The following is a 21,901-nucleotide window of genomic DNA, read 5'->3' as shown; positions in this document are numbered from 1 at the left end:
GCGCTTTTTCGTTTTTACCTTCGGCTTGGCCGAGCGGTCGAAATGCGTATCTCAACGGTGTTTAACGTCTTTAAGCTCGGTCTTAATTTGCCGAGGCGATCGCGTTTCACTCGTCTCTTCCCGGCCATTCACGGGCAACGGAGTTTACGTTTTGACCGCCGTTGAACATATGTTAGCATATCGGCTCGTCCCCGTCGTCACTCCGTTAAAGGCCGGATGAGACGAGGTTTTGGCTCTGTCTGCTGTGTACATATGTTAGTATGCCTTCTGATTGGGATGGATTAACACTTTGATGAAAAACTTGGATGACTCCTCATTAGATATGAATATGCATTGGGGTGCCAACAATTGTTTTGGGCAACTCCACTTGTTATACAAAGTATTTTAAGATTGTCGGTGTTCCAATGGCTCATCAAAGGTACATCTCCCATGTCCGTCACCGGTATGTACCCGCCCTCATTTCTTCAACTACCTTGTAGGGACCCTCCCGATTGGCCGTCGGCTTGCCATGGATGTTTCCTTTGTTGGTGGCAAATGACTTCCTTAGGACCAGATCTCCTACTTTTAAGTCCCTTTTGTGGACCCTTCGGTTGTAGGCCCTTTTCATTCGGCTCTGATATACTGCTAAGTTGAGGCGTGCCGTATCTCGGCTTTCTTCGACCAAGTCCAGGGAGGTTCTTAGGCCTTCCTCGTTTTCATCTGGGTTAAAAGTGGCCGTTCGAATGTTGGCACCGTTGCTTCAATCGCGGATCGCTTCGGACCCGTAGACTAGGTGAAAAGGACTGTACCCCGTTGCTTCTTTCTCCGTGGTCCGGAGGGACCATAGAACGCCGGGTAGCTCATCAGCCCATCTTCCCTTGAGGTCTTCAACTGTCTTCTTCAAGCCGTTGAGGATCGTTTTATTGGTCGCCTCACTTTGTCCGTTGCTCGGGGGTGGCGGACGGAGGAGTATGCAAATTTGATGCCGAGTTCTTCCAACCAGCTCATTATTGTGTCACTCCAAAATTCTCGGCCATGGTCGAACACCATGACTTGGGGTAACCCAAAACGAGTTATGACATTTTCCCAGATCACCTTTCTTACGGCCGCCGCGCTTTTTCGCGAGCACGCCACGGCCTCGACCCATTTGGTGAAGTAGTCGACGGCGACGATTAGGAACTTTCTTCCTCCGGATGCCGTTGGAAATGGCCCTAGTAGATCCATTCCCCATTGTGCAAAGGGAAGGGGATTAAGCACTGGTTGCAGGTCTCGGGAAGGTGCGTGTATCACCGGAGCGTGCATCTGACAGCTGTTGCATTTTCTGGTTTTGTTTCTGGAATCTTCAAGCATGGTGGGCCAGAAGTAGCCGGCTCGGAGAGCTTTGTGGGCTAGTGTTCTTGCCCCCATGTGATGACCACAGATGCCTTCGTGTATTTCTGTCAGTATTAGCTCTGCATCGGCAGGACCGACACACTTCAGGAGTGGCCTCGTCACGGACCTCCTGTATAACTCTCCTTCAAATACCAAGTACCTTGCTGCGATCCTCTTTATCTTTTGTGAGAGATTGCGGTCCTCCCAGAACTCATTTGTCGGTTTAAACCTCTTTATCGGAGTCATCCATGTCGTCTCGGCTTCCACGTCGCACACCATGCCGATGGTTTCGTCAATGCTTTTAGCGTTCTGATGTCCACTAGCACGGTGACGGTGATATTCTTTATGGTTGAACTGCCAGCTTTGAGAGAGCGTCGGCCGGTTGTTCTCGGACACAGGGATGTGTCGCATTTTGAATGACTTCAATTTTGAGGTCTCGGCTTTTACCTTTTCCGGTATCTCACCATCCCATCGTCCCGAGCCAGTACTCTCCTTCGTATTGGTTAGTCACCAAGAGAGAGTCTTTTCAAAATGATGTGTTACGCCGGCGGCTCGGCTAACTCAACTCCGGTTATCACTGCCTCATATTCGGATTCGTTGTTTGAGGTCGAGAAGGTAAACTTCAAAGCGTACTCGAATTCGTCCCCGTTTGGGCTGATGATAAGGATGCCGGCTCCCGAGCCGTTCGTTGTGGAGGATCCATCGGTATATACCTCCCACATGCCGGGACACGATTCTTCCCGATACGTGCATTCGGCCAAGAAGTCTCGCTGCGGCCGCCCCTTTATCGAAGGCCTCGGTTTGTATTGAATGCCGAAGCCAGATAGCTCTACTGCCCATTTGATAAGTCTGCCTGACTGTTCGAATTTTTCCAATGCTTTTTCCAACGGCTGGTCGGTTAAGACCGTCATGGGATGTGCGTCGAAGTAGGGTTTCAACTTCCTTGCGGCAACAACCACGGCAAAGGCTGCTTTTTCAATCAGCGGGTAGTTTCTCTCGGCGGCAACAAATGTGTGTATGGTGATAAAGTAGATTGGGTCTTCTTTGTTGTTTTCTTCTCGACGATTACGATCGACCGTGGCCGAGGTTCTTGCTAGATATAGATATAGCGTTTCCCCAGCGTCGGTGCCTGGACGGGGTCGGGAGAGTTTGCGAGATGGGCCTTCGATTGTTTGAAAGCCGTGCTCTGTTCCTCCCCCAGCCAGGTCCTTATTCCCCTTTAGCACTTTGAAGAATGGGGTGCTCTTGTCGGCTGACCGAGAGATAAATCGGGCAAGGGCCGCCATCCTCCCGGTCAGTATCATGACCTCTTTGCGATTCCTCGGCTCCGGCAGGTCTAGAATTGCTCGCACTTTCTCTGGATTGGCATCAATTCCCCTGGCGCTGACAAGCACGCCGAGGAATTTGCCGGCCCGGACACCGAAGTTGCACTTTGTAGGGTTAAGCTTCATCTTGTATTTCCTTAGTGAACAAAATGTCTCGTGTAAATCGGCTAGGTGCTCGCCGTCAGACTTGCTCTTGACAATAGCATCGTCGACGTAGGCCTCAATGTTTCGCCCTTTTTGATTTTGGAATATTTTGTCCACCAGTCTTGTGTAAGTTGCGCCGGCATTTTTCAAACCAAACGGCATCATTTTGTACATGTAGGTGCCGTGTATGGTGATGAATGCGCATTTAGGCATGTCTTCCTCTGCCATGAATACCTGATGGTATCCTGAAAAGGCGTCGAGCAGGCTCAGCATTGTGTAGCCTGCCGTTGCGTCTATTAAGCTATCTATCCGAGGCAAGGGGTAGCAATCTTTCGGGCAGGCTTTATTAAGTTGCGTAAAATCAACACACATCCTCCACCCCCCTGATGACTTTTTAACCATTACAACATTAGCTAGCCATTCGAGGTACGCGTACAAGGGATGATAAAGCCTGCATCTAACAACTTATCAACCTCGGCCTTGATGGCATCTTCCTTTTCGGCCGAGGAGTTTCTCACCCTCTCGCTTCACGGGCGAGCGGCTGGGAGTACGTTCACTTGTGAACGATGACTTCTCGGCTTACACTGGCATCTCGGCGGTGAGTACGCAAAGACATCTTTGTTCCTTCTCGGCAGTCTAGGAGATCGGCCCTGAATTTTGGTTCCAGGCCGACACCGACGATCCGCGGTGCGTCCTGGATCAATCTCTATCTGTTCGGTCTCGGCCCCCTTCGACCATGGCGACGTGGTTGGTGCTCATCGGTTCGTCCTCCTGTCTTAAGGATGGGTTCTTCCCTTTTTCCTCTTTCTTTGCCACTTTGAAGGATTGCATGTTGCATCCTCTGGCCGATATTTGGACGTTGACCACCTCGTCTTTTTCGTTCTTTGAGACGAGTTTATGAACCTCCCCGCGGTCCGAGATATACATCAGTGTCAGTGCCCGGATGGACATTACAAAGATCGACCTCACTCAGGGTGACACGACCGATGAGAACGTTGTAAGCGGATGAGCCGTCGATGACCACGAACTCGGACATCACGTTCTTGGCCGCGTCGGACCGGCCGAACATCACCGCAACTTGATAGACCCCGGGGGACCAAGCCTGCCCGGAGAAGGCGTACAAGGGGTTGGTGCACGGGCTAAGGTCCGCAATTTTTTCGTGCCGAGCCCCGAAAGCACTCCCGAACATGATGTTCGTGTAAGCACCCGTGTCAATCAGGCATCTCATTACCAGGTGGTTGGCTATGTCTAAGTGGACTACGAGTGGGTCGCTATGCGGGGCGATGATTCCTTCGTAGTCCTTCTTCCCAATAGTTATGTTCGGGATATTGGAAGCGCGGGCCAGAGTGGGCACGAAGTTGACGGCCCGATACGACTCGTTCGGGTGCCGCTTGTGCCGTTCTCGTTTCCCCCGATGACAACATGAATTGTTCCTATCCGTTGAAAGACGGATTTTTTATCCGAGCCATCGGTGTTAGTCTTTTGGCCTCCGCAACATATTTGCCGAGGCTCCCTTTTCGGATCGGCTCTTCAATGGCATTCTTCAAATGCCGGCGATCGTTGGTTAGGTGACCGGTGTGGCCGTGGTACTCACGATGACAGGCTCGTGTCACCGTCCCCCCTAGGTTTGGGGGCCTTTCCCACTTCTCCCCTCGTTTTTACTTTAGGAGAAGACCTCGGCGGCCGATACGACCCGGGGGGTGTGATCTTTGTACTTCTTATGGTAGTACGGACTGAACTCCCCGGCGTCCGGCTGGGTTACTCGCTTCCCCGGCGGGCTGTCGGCCCGCGACCTATTATTGTCACGGCGCCCTTCATCCGGCTTTTCCTCCCGGTGGCTCTTTCTTTCTGAGTGCCCGGCCTCGCCGTGGCCTATCCATATTTTGTGATAGTCTTCGACTTTAATGGCCTGGTCGGCCAATTTCTGGCGGACTCAAGGCTCGGGCCACCGCACTTGATGAGCTCGTTTTTCAAGTCCCCTGGGGGAGGCCTTTCATCGGTCGAAGGCCGCTAGTTCGCTGTTCAGCTCCCTAATCTGCTGAACCCTGGCGTCGAACCTCTTCACATAGCTTCGGAGTGACTCGCCTCCCTCCTGCCTGATGGTTAGGAGATCCGATGTCTCAACGGCTCTCCTTTTATTGGTGGAGTACTGGGCCAAAAACGCGTCTCTTAGGTCGGAATAGGAGTATACCGACCCATCGGGTAGCCCCTTGTACCAGCTTTGCGCCATTCCAACCAAGGTCGTTGGGAAAACACGGCACCAGACCTCGTCAGGTTGCTCCCACACCGACATGTGAGACTCGAAAGCCTCGGCATGATCGGTTGGGTCGCCCTCTCCTTTGTATGATATAGGCGGTAGCTTTAGCTTTGGCGGTACCGGGGTCTCTAGGACATAGGCACTGAGGGGCTGTCTGACCACGTGTCTAATGACACGCGGCGATCGGCTCCTCGCATCCCTAGTCCGGCCCCTCTCCTTGTGGCGGGAAGGGCTTCTTCTCCGACTCTGGTGAGTCGGACTCCTTCTTCGACTCTGGTGAGTCGGACTCCTTCTCCGACTCTGGTGAGTCGAACTCCTTTCGCTCGTCTGGGGCATGCCTCGTGGGTGTCGCGGCGACATCGTCCCTCCGCGAGTGCGGGAAGGGCTTAGTTCTACCACTGACACTCTGGGCTCCCCCGGCGTCTTGGTGGTCTCAGCCTCTCTTAGTGCTTCGTTCAGGTTTCTCGGAGTCACCTTTTGGGCCCTAGCTTCCTGGACAGGTCCCGCCGCTCTTGCCGGTGTGACAGTGTGAGCCGGCGCGCTGACAATCAGGTCCAGGAGCTGTTCCAGCTTTGCTGCATCAACCACACGTCCCATGATGGTGACCTGGTCGGCGGGCAGCGGCGTATCTGGCATTATTGGCATCCCGAACTCCGGTTGAATTATCCGGCTGGTGGAGGGCCGCACAACTCCCGAGTGTGGACGGTACCCTCTGGGTGGAGGGGCTCCTCGGTTACGAACACCTCTTGTTCTTTTGACATCTCCTTAGCTTTTTGGGTGGGTTTTTTTTTTGTGTTTGGGAATGACTAGCTTCTAGTATCTGTTTCCCACAGACGGCGCCAATTGTTCCGGGTATGAATTCCGAAGCAGGTTTGTTTACCACGCTAGCTTTGTCGAATAATGCCTCTTCTAGCCTTGACTGCTCTCCTCGGCCTCTCCTGCAATAATGAGCAAACTGAGGGCTTGGCTTTGTGCCAAGCGTACTCACTCCGACGCTCAAGTCAGTGAACTTATTGTGATTAAGTAGTATGTTGCTTGAGGACGTGTATTGTAGAGAGATGAGAGAGATAATACCAATTTAAGGGGTTCTTAGGTTAGATTCTGGATCCCCTCCTCAATGAGGATTGAGGAGTATTTATAGACTTTCACCTTTTGTCACGTAGTGGCCTAGTGGGCCAAGTGGCGTAGCAGGTGGAAAGACTGATCTACCCTCGGCCGAGGGACCCATGGCAGGCCGGCGAGCCTGGTTGACTCCATGCCGAGGGTTCTTGGATATGAGTACGCGGGTATGTGCCCCGGCTGGTAGGTTGTCATGCCGAGACCCAGGCTGGCAGGCCGAAAGGCTGCACCGGCTGGTATGTCTAAGTCATTGACTTGCTGTGGATATCTTTGACCTTGCTCAATCATGTTGACTTGGTCAGCGGCGCAGAATATGCCCCATCAATAATGAACCTATATAAATTTGAAATATCATAACATTGTTACAATATACAATCATAAGTAAATGGTAATACAAAAATCTCAAAATTTTCTTTATTATATATACATTTTTCATTGTCACAACTTACTCATAAATTAGAGTTGTCAACCCATTTTCAATTATGATGCAACGTATTGTTAAACGACAAATTCTCATTATAGACGGATAGTGGTAGTGTCCCTCTCACAAATGAAAGTGGGTAGTGCAAGCGGGTGGAAAATGGATACCCCCACTTGCCCTCTCACTTTAATTTTGTGAAAGAACCACTATCCGCCTATAGCTATAGATGGATAGTGGCCATCTATAATGAGTCGGACTGTTGTTAAACATGTGTAAACACCAATCTTGGAAAATAGCAACCTTATTATCATATACAACCAAATAACTGTTTTATTAGGCAAGATTATACATTTTAAGGTGAGTTTTGTAGTTTTAATTATTATAGTCGTTGCTTCAGGCCCAAACCCCATCATAACTGTCCCCAAAGTCCGTCATTACTCGTATTTTTGTGAATGTTAAGTAATCTATTATGGTATTTTTCTTTTGTAATTTCATGTAACCATTTTTTAATCGTGTCATTATTGTTTGGAGCGATTTTTTCAAATAATATTTATGTGAAGCTTTACTCATGAACTCTTGAATAGTTACTTTTTACAGTAACTAAAATTTTCATCCAAGAATTTTTATGCTAGAATTTTTTTTTTTTTTTTTTTTTTTGTGTTTTTGTCATTTTCTTATTTTTGTTGCTCTAAATCAATTTTTTAGATTAGTTATTATTTTTCATATTTTTGATATAATGATACTGATATGATTATCTTTCAACATATTGATGGTAAGTGTATGTTAATGTTATTTATATACAAAATTAAAAATGGATGTAACTTTATTTGATTTCTTTGATATAGTTTAACTAACATTTTTGGTCATATTGTTCAAAAAATTCTTTAAAGTAACTAATTTTAAAATGTCATTTATTTGATTTACTTGATTTGTTAAAATTGAAAATGAAAATAATACTAATCAACGTACAAAATATTTACTAAGTTGTAAACACTGATGTAAAAGAGTCAACCAAAACAATTAATTCTCATGTGTTCTCAACATGACCCACCACTACTGATTTTTTGGAAAAAAAAAGAAAAAAAAAACCGCATATGATGACGTGGGTTAATGAGGATACTTTAAATGTTCCTGTATTTATAAAGATAAGATACTCTGTGATTTATTAAGGTTACGGATAAGTAACAAATACATCTCAAACGTTTACACATATATATAGGTGATAATCAGACGCGACTCGCTCAAAGCTTGGCTCGCTAAATTAACAAGTCAAGCTAATCAAACATTGATTCGGTTCGAAAAACTCGCAAGCAACTCGAATTTGTGTGATAATATAACTACTTTACTCTTGTTTTACAAAAATAATTAATAAGATTATATCTTTCTAAAACCATATCAAATATCTTTATTAATTTGTTGAATATTTTTATATGCAATCTCCAAATACAACTTTAAACTATCGAAAGAAAAAAAATCGATATCTTAACAATTATATATAGGGTCGAGTTGAGCTCGAAACGGGCTCAAGCTCGGGTTAAAGCTAGTGAGCATGGTAATGAGCTTAATTTTTTCAAGCCCGGGTAAGCCTGAGATCGGCTTGAGCTCGAGTTTTGTTTCATGAACACAAGTCGAGTAAGGCTAAGCTCGACTCGTAATCACCTCTACACCTGTGTGCAATTTAGCCGCAAACGTTTCACAATGTGCAAATTGGCACTATAATTTGATATAATGTACAATTAAGTTTAATTATTTTCCGATTAATTACACACTCGAAAAGATTAAATAAGAACCATCTCATTTAAATTTGTGATCTAAATAAATTCCGTGTCAATCATTAGTCTAAGATATCTTCGGTTTCAAGCTAGATTACACTAAAATCTGCCAACAGTGTGATCCCAATTTTCCTCAAACATTCAGTCCACCATACTTGCTGTCACCTGCTTAATAATACCCTCCAAACAAAATCACAAAATCCCCCTTTTTTACCCTAAAAATGGAGTCTTTCAGAAGACAAGCCAGCAAATTGAGAGATCAAGTTGCCAAACAACAACAGGTATATCAAATTTGACTTCTACCCATTATTTTTTACCTCATTTTCTGTCACCCCTTTAATTTAATTTGATAAATATTGCATCTTTCTGGAAATTAATGATGGTGTTTGTGTTTCTGATGATTGAGATATAATGCAGGAATGCATAAATTTAGCTTAATTGCGATGTTTAATTGTATATTATCTTCATGAATTGTTCTTTTTTGGTGTTTAATTATGTTTCTGTCAATGCCATTGTTGATGGGAAATGATGAATTGGAAAAAAGTTCAACAATTTATGTCATTTTGTTTTTTTATAAGATTAGATTCAATCATTCAAGAAAATTCATACCAATGTGAATGAGATTATTAGATACAACTTGTGAGAGGAAACGGTATACGTCACAAGCTTGTGACGGATATCCTCCGTCTTCAATGAGATTTTGTGTATTAGATATTGAAGCTTTATTGAGTTTTAGTATAGTGTAATCTTTTTCTTGTCAATGATTATTGTGTAAGACCGTCTCACATTGTAAGACGTCTTATTCTATAATTTATGTTTTCTTGTTGAGATAGCCCCCCAAAATAAAAGATCTTGGTTTACACACTTTTCGCCCGACCCCTAATCTTGTTGGGATTATATGGACAATTAAGGGTTTGAGATTATGATTCATGATAACTACTTATTTGACATTGCACAAAAGTACATATAAATGATTGGTTTTCTGTGAGCTTTGATGAGTTGTTTCCTGTATTTTTGAGCATTTGAAGTTGCATTGGCTCTTTAAACTGCATGATGTTATTGGTGATGGTGTCTCAGCTCGAGTGTCATATGCCCACATAACTATTCCTTGGCGTTTATGACTTATTTCTTTGGAACTTCTCTTCGCGTCTCTTTAGAGTTCTAGGCAACATTTCTGCCGTAAACCACTTAAATTGCAAATTTGTGTTTAAAATAAAGACATTTTCTTATCGGTTAACTTAGTACGAGGTATCCACTGACTATATATGTATGACTTGCGTAGAGAGTGTAGACCTGATGCAAGTCCGTGGAGGTTGTCAGTTGTGACTAAGATGTCTTATGTGTGGCCTTTTACTGGCATTTTAGTTGATTAGTATTACTTTAAAGCGTAACGTGTTCCCAACACTCTTTGTATTAGGCATTAGCTATTTGGTGTTGCTTCTGTGTTCGTCACTTGGTCTTCGACTACTTACACTAGGAAGCGTTTAATTTCAATCTGGATTTGTAGGCAGTTATAAAACATATCAGTGGAACTGGCTATGAAAGTTCAGATGTTATGGTCATTGATGAAGTGGAGCTGCAAAGACATACACAATTAGACAAGTTGTACAAATCGACTCGCTCAGGAAGGGTGAGCAACTTCTCTAATTCTCTGTTTTCTTTTGTCTTTGTTAAGTCTTCTTCGATTGCTGTTCTTCTCTAGGGACAACGTTCAGGTAAGGCTACATATACCTTGAGGCCGTGGCCCTCTCCGCACTGTACTGAAAATGGGATCGACATAAAGTCGCCATTCTCTAATTACAGCTGTTGTTAGCCAGTTACATAAATATACAATGACATAAATTGGAGCTGATAGCTATCTTATTGAGTTGCCGTATCCCGCTCTTTGCACGATATTTAACATAGAAGTCTGTCCCATATTGACTCAATGACGCGTGATAAAAAAAATTATTAATGCATTCTAGGTATGTTTCAGCGTAGGCTTAATAATTATGGCAGTAACTCACATCTTAAAATCATCAATGGAGCGAAGCCGGGGCTTCGGAGATGCCACATAGTTAAAGCACCGTTTTTCACATTTCTGCTGACTCAACAAATTCTAAACAACCTTTGACCCAATCAGAACCGACCAGCTCTAATTATGTAACTACAGGGTTCCTCTTACGGGTTTTCTCCAAGACAGTATGAGTTGTTCATGACGAGAAGGTTGGTAGAAGCAAATAGATAAGATGAATATGGTTCCAGATCATCAATAATGTACAGTAGATAGGAGGACCGTGTCATTGTGATTAGCTGTAAAACGTTGATGAATTAGATATGAGTAAAGCTGCAGAATGTCTGTTTTATGGGTTTAGATACCATAAACTACACGGGTAGGAACGGCTAAGAGACTGGTAATGTCTGTACCTGTTGTTACATGCACATCCTTTTCTTTTGTAGCTTCTACCGTGAGCCTTTTTCCGACTCGCTGAGTTTGAATTGTGTACTGCAAATTGAATTTCAGGATTTCCAAAAAGAGGTGGTTAAAGCTGCCGAAATATTTACTACTCTTGGTTATCGAAAGATCGAAGCAGGTAGAAGAGCAATATCTGATTTTTATGATTATGAACATGTATTTGTAGTTCTGAATTTCTGATGGTATTGGTATGCATATACATCAGACCATTCTTAAAGAAACCAATTACTGATGTTCTGTGATCATTTTCGACTTTTCAAGGTACTAAGTTGGCCGAGGAGTGTTGCAAATATGGAGCTGAGAATACTGAAGACAAAATTTTGGCTAAGGCTGCATCTATCTATGGAGATGCTCGGAAACACGTGGAGAAGGAGCAAGAAGACTTGAACAGACTGCTGTTGTCTCAGGTAGTTAGATCCTATAGCTTTGTTTGGATAGAAAGGTTAGAGGGAAAGGGAGTCTCCCTTTCCCTCCCTGCAAGCCTTTTTAAAATCTCTCCAACGCAGGAATGTTTTAGAGGGGAAATGACATTCGACCATTCCACCTCCCTTTCCCTCATCTCTTTGTATCCAAACAATGAGGCGTGGGAGAGATGCATGTTTTTGTTTGAGTCAGAGAGAAGGTATAGCCTTCGGTACAATATACTACTTGGATTTTAGTTCTACTTAAGGCCAAGTTCAGACCATCACTCTGTTTCATCTAGAGAGGTTCTAAGTGTATACGAAATAGTACCCCTGGGTGCAATTCCATTGAGTAGGCAAAAAGAGGAAAATGGGAAATTTCCAAAAATGCAAATAGAGTAAGCTTAGATTAGTATAATGTGACACAAATCCATTAAACTAGCACCCTACCCATATACATACCTCTATACCCACTAAACAATAAATAAAACCAGCTTATAACTACCGCATAATATTTGGCGACTCTCATGGTATTCTTATCACAAGACTGTCTCATATGAGAATTTACGATGCTCTGGATGGGATCATGAAGGCCATCATATTATGTTACAACATATTGATTCTATCTCTAATAGTGGAAACCATGAGAACTTCATATAATTTTGAAACTTGGTTCACTCGTCCTGTACATCATAAGGTTAAGCAGATTTTTGTTAACATCCCTCGATAGGTGTTATTAGAATTTGCTGTCATAGATTATAGCCTCTTCTATCTAGTCTTTTGCATACCTCTTGCTAGCTTATACATTTTACAGTTTGAAACCTTGTTCGCTCCAGGTATTGGATCCCTTGAGGCAAATTAGTACCGGTACCCCTTTGGAGGATGCTCGTCATCTTGCTCAACGCTATAGTCGAATGAGACAAGAAGCAGAAGCGCAGGTGTGTGATTCTTTCTGCCTGATGTAATAATTATTTTTGCCTTGTCTGTTACCCTCGTCGTGATGGAATAAATCAAAATGACTCAGAGACTGTCTGCTCTTGTACTATGAAACCGCTGTCGAACTATGTGGTTCTTGGTGATCCAATTATCACTATGGGTCACTCGAAAACATCTGTATGTTTTCTAACACAGGGGTAGGTTCGCCTAAATCTGACCACCCTTACTCCACCTTCAGCAGGGGCCCGTCAAGCACTAGGGTAATGTTGTAGTTGTCTTTGTGTTCTACCCTCGTCACCATGTCAGATCTACTTTCTCATATGGTTTAACTGAACACATCTTGTGTACTCTTCTCAAATTATAAACTTGTCACGTTAATGAGGGGGAGTTTTCTTCTTCAACCTTTCTTCAACCTGTCAATACTTCTTATGATCTCATTTTTTAGTTGATGTATAATCAAAGCAAAACAGGCAGCTGAGGTTAACCGCAGAAGGGCTCGTGTAAGAGAGGCTGCAACTCATGAACATACAGCTAAGCTACAAGCAGCAGAAACTAGAATGCAGGAGTTGAAAGCTAACATGGCAGTTTTGGGAAAAGAAGCAGCAGCTGCACTATCTTCTGTTGACTCACAGCAGCAAAGATTGACATTTCAGAGGCTTGTAGCATTGGTTTGTACGCCTGTGCATCCGAATCTTATTTTTTACTCTCTTCGTCCCATTCGTATTGTCCTCCATTTGACTTTAATGGTCGAACGTAGAGAACTTTGACCAATATTTTCTCACAATGTTCAATGACTGCAACATTTTTAAATTATAATATGAATTTTTTTTCCCTGATAACTCAAATAAAACAAATATTTGGAAGAATTATGTTATATATCCAAATATTTGGAAGAATTAATGGTCAAAGTTGAAAAGATTTGACCACCAACGTCAAATGGGGACAATAAATTTGGAAGGAGATAGTGTTTTGTGATGATCCTTCGCTCTTACAAGTGAATTGCTTTTTTAAGGTTGAAAGCGAAAAGAATTACCATTTAAGGGTTGCAACCATTCTAAATGAAGTCGAAGCTGAGGCAAGTCTCCCAATCATCTGGTAATGGAGTTTTTATTTTTACTGCAGTAAGTAAATCATGAGTTCGTTTTGTCTCTGTTACAGTTGGTGTCAGAGAAACAGCAGAAAGAGGCCACTCCTCCTATTCTTTCAATGGAGAACAACTCAGAGAAGAAGATGTACTACTTGGCTGAAGTATGTAAATGTTATCCTTATTCTTGTACAGCTCTACCCATTTTCGCGCGCAAGCATTCATATACAACAACAACAACATCAAAGCCTTAATCCCAAAATGATTTGGGGTCGGCTGACATGAATCATCCTTTCGAACCGTCTATGGGTGAACGCACGCCTCAAAATGCGAATAAAAAAGGGAAGATAAAAAACAAAAGGGAGAACGAAAATGTAATGGAAAGTCAAGGTGAACTTAGGGGTTTTAAAATCGAATTCCGTCTTTCTTTTATAAAAACTTAAAATTTAAATCGAGAGAAAAGGTTAAAACGATTTTTAAAAACCGAAATAGAGTTAAGGATCCGGAATGAACCAGGTAAAATCTATAAGAAAGTGGTTGTTGAAAAAGTGTGTAATAAAGGAGAGAAAAATAAATAAATTAATTTCTTTAAATTAAATAAATAAAAAAACACTATATGGCTTTAAGTCTTAAACTGTAGAAAAATGCTTCTGGGTGAACCAGGACTAACCGACAAGGTTATCGTTTTCATTGTGTTAGAGGCCAGCACGGCCAACTTAAAATCGAAAAAAAAAATGTTAAAACTATCTTGAACTTCTGGAACCATTATATGGCTTGCTTTATTTGAAGAAGACACCCAATGTCTTGTTTGAAGTCAGAAGATTTTGTAAGAGGCTTGCTGTGATAACTGTTATCAATTGGCTTTGAATTTGCGTTTTTGGAGGATTTCTATATGTATGACCAAGGACTTTATTGCCTTTTTCAGGTTGTCCATGCATTCAGGGCTGAATCTGAGAAAGAGCTAAGTCTTGCAGTTGGCGACTACGTTGTTGTTCGCAAGGTCCGTCGTTGCTTCTTGATTTCTGCTACGTACCATTTCTGCATATTCTCTTCTCTTCAATAGCATTAGTTGTCCGAGAGTTTACTACCCCCTGTTTTTGTTGTCCTCATTTGATCATTAATTTATCCAAATGTGTATTTTTGTTCTGTCGAGTAATCTCAGTTTCTTGTGATGATTTAGGCAAGCCCATCAGGGTGGTGTGAAGGGGAATGCAAGGGCAAAGCGGGTTGGTTTCCATCTGGTTATGTTGAAAAGCGTCAAAGAATCCCGGCAAGAAACATGGCAGCTGAGGCCTACTAGATACGAGTGCAGCATTTTGAAGCAATCAGAATGGTATTGCATTCTTACTGTTTCCTTTCTGGGTACTTGTTCGACTACTGTGAGATCCAAACCCGTTTATCGGAAGTGTGATTTTTCGTTGCTGACTTGTTGCCCTTCTGTAGTTGAAAGTTCTAATAGTGTGGATGTTATGTTGAGAGTTTTACTTGCCATTGCAGTGATTTTCAAAAGATTGCTGTAGAAATGGGCGGAAAAGTAGATCAAATGCACTGAAGTCTCTTAAATGCAACGTAAAAAGATGTACTCTGGAGTCCATGCAAGTGTACAACACGCCTTCTATCTTTACGTATGTCATTTTCATTCGTTACTACTTCGCGTTAGTAGTTAAGTTTTTCTTTGCCCATATGTTTTGCGTTGAGGAGAGTATGTTTTGGACTCGCTGCCTTGCTTACATGCAAACTTGTGCGCGATGATTTTTAGAGGACAGTGGATGGAAGATAATGAACTGTTGTATGCAAATGGAATATAGTGATTTCTTGTTTTGGTTATGCAAGGTTGTTCGCTTACTGATTTTTTTTGTTACGATCAATCACTTTCAAATTATTTGGCTACAAATTTTGTGTCCTTGTAACACATAAAAATATACTCCTTCCGTCCCAATTATTTGTTTAACTTCGATTAAAATACTTCTTACAAAAAATACAAAATGTAAACAAAAGAATGGGACGGAGGGAGTAATTACGTTATCTCGTAACAATAATTATTTGTATAAAAATCACTCTGTTGAATTTTTTTTCTAGAAAATGACCGCCTCAGAGTTTGAGACCGTTTTATGGGAAGATAGACACCAATACAGATTACAGTCAATTGAACTGTTCCCGAGACAGAGAATTTTACTTTAGAATTTAGGGCTAGAGTTATGATTTTTCGTCTTCGAAGTTGTAAATTAGGCTATATATACAGCCTAATTTACTTCGTATCTATTTCATTCAACGAACTCCTCAAAAATATACTTCGTATCTATTTCATTCTACGTAGAAAGATGGTACCCTCAAAGTTTATTAACAAAACCGGGAATCATAGCGTTGTTATTAATGGCAATACAGTTTCGGTGAAGGTAGTAGACTGCATAGTGGCTGTTAATGAGTTCATGCAGGATATCGGTATCTCAAGTTATGAAGATATTGTAGGCTTAGAATATAAGCAAACTGTTGACGCTAACGGCAAAGCCATCGGTAAATATGGACTAATGGTCCTAAGCGGAGGATATATCGGGAAATGTCTCGTTATCTGCTTGGACAACATGGGATCTCCTGAAGTTCCTAGATCACTTTTAAGGTACTTAACCGACAAAGATCGATGCTTCATTAAAGCCTCGTCGTTATCCTGTGACCATTACTGGGTGAAAAATACTCTTTCTGATAAATGTATTGAGGCGGGTGACTTGGCAGCTCGGGTGCTTAATAAACCCGATCTTATTGGTTCAAGTTTAACTCAGATTGCCTGTCAAGTTGGGATTACGTTTGAGGAGGATGACAAAGGGTCATGTAGTCGTGCTTCTTCAAGTACGATTCAAATTGAGCAGAAGTGTCCCGGGGTTTTGACATCTGAACAGGTGAAGAAGGCCGTCACTAATGCCTATTTATGCAACAGGATTGGTCTTAAGTTACTTTGTTCTCATTAGCTGCTTCTCGTATCTGTTCCGTTCTTTGGAGGGTGAAGTCGTATTTGGTTGTCCTCGTTTAGTCGTTTTCCTTTAGTTTATCATTCGTGTCTGCAATGAATAATCATATACTCAGTATATGCAAACTATTTTGTACTTTTGTTTGTTTTCGTTAAGGTAATTTAGGATCGAGTCATGTTTCATTTGCTCCGCAATGAATTTTGCACTGCGTAAATTAGTCTGAATACAGACTTCGTTACAAACTTGACAGTAACTTGCTCCGAAATGACCCCATCTTATATTCATATGGCGCAAAGCTATTTAGGATACAAACTTGACCGTTACGTGTCATATTCAACCTTAATTAGAACATTAGTGATTGAGAAATTATCAAAAAGCAGGATGATAAATACCCGTCAGAGGATTATATATCTGATCTACTACCTCCAATTCTATAGTTTATGAGCATTCTAATAAAGTATTTGAGTTTTATTTTAAAGTTTCTGAGTTTTACTATGAAGTTTATGAGTTTATTCACTTAAACATTAAGCTCTAAAAAATTACAATAAAACTCAAAAACATTACTATAAGTTTAGTTAAATTTGAGTTTTGATGGAAAAAATATTAAAATCTAACTTATAAACTTTAATATGCTCAAAAAAATATACATATGCTCAAAAACAAATAAATTTTGAGGTAATAAGCTCAAAAAAATACATATATGCTCAAAAAACAAAAAAATTAGAGATAGTACATCCGATGTCCTTTTTCTCAATACTGCTCCATAGATATCAACAACATATTAATAAATACTCCACATAGTATTCTGTATATATTATTATTTGAGTACTTTAATAAATAGGAAGATGATTTAGTTCTAACTTGTAACAAAAAAATATTTTTTGAGAATAATATTTTCATTATGTTTATTTCAATATTATAAATATTTTTTTCAAAGACTTATACATGAATGAGTGTATGCAAATTATATGAGGTTAATTTTGTGCTTCTACTAAAGTAAGTTATAAAATAAACATGTACTTTGAAAAAACCAAGTAGATATATAAGTACCAATTAAAATTTTCTAAAAAAAAAAAAAATCTAAATTCAACTAAACCAAATGCATAGAATAAAATTAGACGATTTTTTTCCCTGAAAATAATTGTTGATATTAATTTACAATGTCTTTTAGAGATAAAATGATAATTTACTTTATATTATTTTAACGATTAGCATTTTAAACATAAAATTGGTTTATTTTGTGCGACCCTAAATTAATCGGTCTTTGACTAAGACCAAACCGACCGAAACTTCAAAAAATGAGGACTAAGGATTAGACCTAAAAAATTTCAATTGGGTTCAGTCTTCAGCAAAAGAATCAGTTTATTTCATTTTTTCAGTCCAAACCTAAACTCGCTCACCCCTACGGTGTACCGGAAAGTGGTGAAGCCCAACAGGTTCTCAAATCTCAACTCACTACGGAGTAGCATTCAATTTCAAACACAACACAAAACTCTCAAAGTCCCAAACTTGGGATACCCAAAAACCATGAAACAAACAAACAAATGTCTAAAAACAATTCCCCTTTGTGTCTTCTTGTCCCTTACTCTCCTTCATACAGTTCATTACTCTCTCTGGAAATGTGCACCTTGTCTTTTAATCTCTCTTTTAAAGCCTAAACACCTCCTGCATTCCTCTCTTTTTAACCAATAACTCCCTGCAAAATAGACCACCCCTATACTAATTAAAGTTGATTACTTTTAAAACCCGTTTTAACTTTAAGACGGATAAACTTATACCCGTCTTAAATTAAAACGGCTCATTCATTCATTCAATACATAGCTTGTTTTTTTATTGTTTTGTTTTTGGATCTACTGTCTACTTAAACAGTTCAACAGTTCAAAATTTATTAACTTTGAAAAAAAGTCATTTTTTTTATTTTCACCTTCTTTTTTAATTTTTCCCCTTTTTTTTTTTCTTTGGGTTTTTGTTTTCTCTTTCTTAGGGTTTGAAAGATGGGACCTTTCATCTGTTTTGGAGATGCCCACATTGTTCTTCATCCTTTTCAGGTGTTTTTGGCATCTGGGTTTGCTGTTTTTAGGTATATTTCTCATCCTTTTTTCTTGGTTTATTTTGATTTTGTATGTAGTTCTTGATTAATGATTGCCCTTCTCATGTTTTGTGTGATTTCTGTTAATCTTTTGTAAGACGGTTTTATACTAATATCAAACGGATCCTATGAGTCATGGATGTTAACTAGAAGAATCCGTTTTACAATATACTTGTGTAAGACCGTCTTACAAATGTAATTTGTTAGTGGATTTATTTGCTGTTGTTTCTGTTTCCCTCATTTTGATTTGATTGATGTTTTTACCTTTGGTGGTTGCTTGTTTTTTTTGGGTATGAGTTCTTTAAGTAAAGTGTGCTTTTTGTACTTCGATTATGACTTTTTGTAAATTGTCCATTTTCTTGCCGACTGACCACATTCTATGTTATTATGACTCTTCTAATTTCCTCGCGTACCCGTGTTCAACACTCGACACTCAGACATGTGTATGACACTTGGACATCACATTTTAGACCAAAATATGCATATTTTTCACAAAAATATCCAACACCTTGACACGCACCCGTGTCGAATACTTCTAAACGAGTTTGAGTAATGTAGACCACATTAGTATTATTGAGTTAGTGAAGACATTATAATCTCTTATTTATAAAGTGGAAGGTGAACAATTGAATCTATTAAGAATTTATTAATGTGCTTCAGCACATGGAGTGATATACTATGTTCCTCGGAGTCGATTAGAAGTATACGACACGGGTATCTGTCCAAGTGTCGGATCTGTTTATTTTATGAAAAAAATTCTTGTTTTTGGTCTAAAATGGTGTCCAAGTGTCGAGTGTCCTACACGGGTAAAATGAAGAGTCCGAGCAACATAGGTGATATAGCTAGTTTTAACAAAAAATAGATCAAACCAACAAAAAGAGAGTGATCTTAAAATGGCGTTCCTTAACTTCCTATCTGATTTGACTTGGCGATACTTTCCAGACGAAGTTCTAACTATCCCTCGTGTATTAGTATTTTTAATTAGTTGTAATAATTTTTAAAGGACAGTCTCAGGCTCAGTATATCGTTCTAGAAGGCCTCATTAACTTTTTTTTACTTCGATTGCTTTAGTTTTCAAAGACCTTTAGCTTCCAAATCTTTGAAGCGGCACTCACATTGTCGAGGACGTCAACATGTAATTAATACGGAGTATGATGTGTTGAGCGGATACCTACTATATAAATGTTCTTAGCTCGTTTGTATATTTAGGACTAAAAAAGTGATGTCCATCACCAAGATATACTGAGATTCACGAGCCATTGGTTCTAAGACGGTTATTTAGCATCCTTTTGCATGTGTGTTTTGTTTTAGGTCTCTTGTAGGTAGACAAAGCATGATATTGAGTTTGAATTTGATGCAACTAATGATAGGGCATCTTACTTTCAAAAGATCGTATTGAAATATTGAATTGTCTGAATTTTCATATTACCCCCACGTTTACGTCAGCATAGCTCAATTTTAGATGTTCTGATTTGGCCGTAAGTTTGCCAACTCTTAGATATTGATTGTGAAAATGGTTGTTTGGTTTTAGGCATGGGTGTTGGCGTGTTGCATTTGAAAGCAAGTTCATTTAGAGCGATATATGGAGAGTAATTTAGTAGATTATTGTGAATTTCTTAAGACAGACAAGTCTGAATCTTTAGCACCCAAATGTTCCGTGACTATAATAATTAGCTTGTGCTATATGTTGGCTAAGGTGATTCAGTGTCTAGGAGTTTGCATCTCGGTCTGTTTAGTGTGTTGCCGCATTAGTACAGTTCTTTTGTGACATTCATTGGATTTAATGGCCGTGGACTGATACCAGTGCTTATTACTTGTAAGAAGTTGAGAGAACACTCTGATAGCCGAACGGTAAAGTTTATGGCCTTGTAATTTTAAATATAATTAATCTACTAAGAAACTCCTTGCGGTTCTTAACGTGTTGGTTGGGCCTAATACCAATGCAAGCCTTAAAATGATAAGCATCTCTGTGAGCGTCAGTGCGTCACAATAACCGTCTCTTTGGCCTAATATTGTACTGAATGTATTGGATGTAACCTTGCACATATTCCCCTTTTTCCCTTTACTGGTTTGCGATTCTTAAAACTGTTTATTTCTTTGAATGCTGCTTGTTTTTATCGATTATTGTTTGTCTAATCATAGACGTTTGTTTTCTTTATGTACTACAGAGTCGGGTTGTAGTATAATTCATCCTCCTTTTCTTAACATTGTCATCTTTGGTGTACTTTGCGGAGCACTATTTTTGTCAGACACTCAGACTTGACTGTAATTGTTAGAAATGGGTGTGTATCAGAATTGTCTGACACAGTAATATGCCGAGATTACAGGATCAGAATTTTAAAAATCTAGTATTGTGTGAAAAACTTTTACATCGAGGTAATGTATATACAAGGTCGTGTCAACATCGGACACAATCAAACATTAGCGTAGAAGTGACATAAAGTGCTTATGAGTTTGTTCTTCTTGGTGCAGCAATAGGAATGCCGGTCCATCAACTCAAGTACGAGCAACTCGTGGATTGGTGATTTGACATTGTCGGTTTGGATTAGGGTAATGGCGGAGGGGGGGAATGAAGCAACTGGTCCGTGAAACTGTGGTATGTATATGGAAAACTATATATGTAAAGAATTGGTAAATTTTGATCATCTATTATTACAGCCAACGTGCTGCAATTCTTGTATCCGATTACAGTTATCAGAATTTTTATTGCCATTTTGAAAGACTTGTTTGGAATTTGGGTGTTTGATTGATTAAATGGTCGGTCTAGTATTTTTCTATTTTACAGGTTTCATCAATTGTTGCGAAATATGGATGATGATGTTATCATAGCATTCACAGGATCGTCTTATATGAGAATCTGTGTTGCTCTATCTAATTTACAAAGGATCTAACTTTCACTGCATGTCTGTATTCTTATTTCTTACTGCATTTTGTTTTTCTATGTTATTCGATATTGGTGGTTAACGAGCTGAGGAGGCGGTAGTGGTGGTGATGGTCAGTGTCTATTTTGGTTGGTGGCAAGGATGGTCGATGGTGTGATGTAGTTCTTCACTCGAAATGCCTTGTAGTTTTGGAACATACAGTGAAGATCTTCAAAACACTATATTATCAAATCCTTGTAAAACCGAGTTAGATCTCAAAGGTTGGACAAATGACGGTCTCAGGGCAATTTTCCGACTATCATCGCCGTCCACTTTTCCCATACTCCTAAACCACAAGCGATTCACGCATAAGATCAACCTCAAGTCCGCAACAATTTTACTCTGGTTATTATACAATATTTAACCGGTATCATTTCGATTATTTCAAATCAAATTTTCAATTTATAGTTATTTTAACCTCAATAATACAGGGTTTGAAGTAACTGCACATACCCACGACACGGAATTGGCACGCCCAACGGCCAACACGGCACGACATGTTGTGGGCCAACATCTGAGAGAAAAAAAGTGCATAACACGACACGCTTTAGCACACTCAAAATACAAAGAATTAAGATTGAAGTGGAGGAATTGCTTGGACACACCCCAAACACGACACGACACGCCATGAGTCGTGGCTGTGCCCGAACCGCCATTTTCACCG

The 21,901-nt window shown here is 40.5% G+C and overlaps 1 protein-coding gene and 1 long non-coding RNA gene across 2 annotated transcripts; both read left to right on the top strand.

Moving 5' to 3' along the window:
* Positions 1-8,407: 8,407 nt before the first annotated feature.
* LOC141596207 (SH3 domain-containing protein 3) lies at positions 8,408-15,113 on the top strand. The gene is made up of 11 exons (XM_074416310.1): positions 8,408-8,669; positions 9,896-10,018; positions 10,892-10,961; positions 11,105-11,250; positions 12,081-12,182; positions 12,651-12,848; positions 13,193-13,255; positions 13,339-13,428; positions 14,190-14,264; positions 14,445-14,597; positions 14,762-15,113. Exons 1-10 carry the CDS (start codon positions 8,610-8,612, stop codon positions 14,562-14,564), a joined length of 1,047 nt encoding a protein of 348 aa, XP_074272411.1. The 5' UTR covers positions 8,408-8,609; the 3' UTR covers positions 14,565-14,597; positions 14,762-15,113.
* Positions 15,114-17,704: 2,591 nt separating this feature from the next.
* On the top strand, positions 17,705-21,049 carry LOC141596206 (uncharacterized). The gene is made up of 2 exons (XR_012522408.1): positions 17,705-18,307; positions 20,789-21,049. It is a non-coding gene; the product is annotated as an uncharacterized LOC141596206 (long non-coding RNA).
* Positions 21,050-21,901: the final 852 nt, after the last annotated feature.

Source organism: Silene latifolia, chromosome 8, assembly GCF_048544455.1.
Source record: "Silene latifolia isolate original U9 population chromosome 8, ASM4854445v1, whole genome shotgun sequence".
Taxonomy (NCBI): Eukaryota; Viridiplantae; Streptophyta; class Magnoliopsida; order Caryophyllales; family Caryophyllaceae; genus Silene; species Silene latifolia.
Note: the sequence above shows the minus strand (reverse complement) of the source record. Positions and strands in the feature narration are given on the sequence as shown.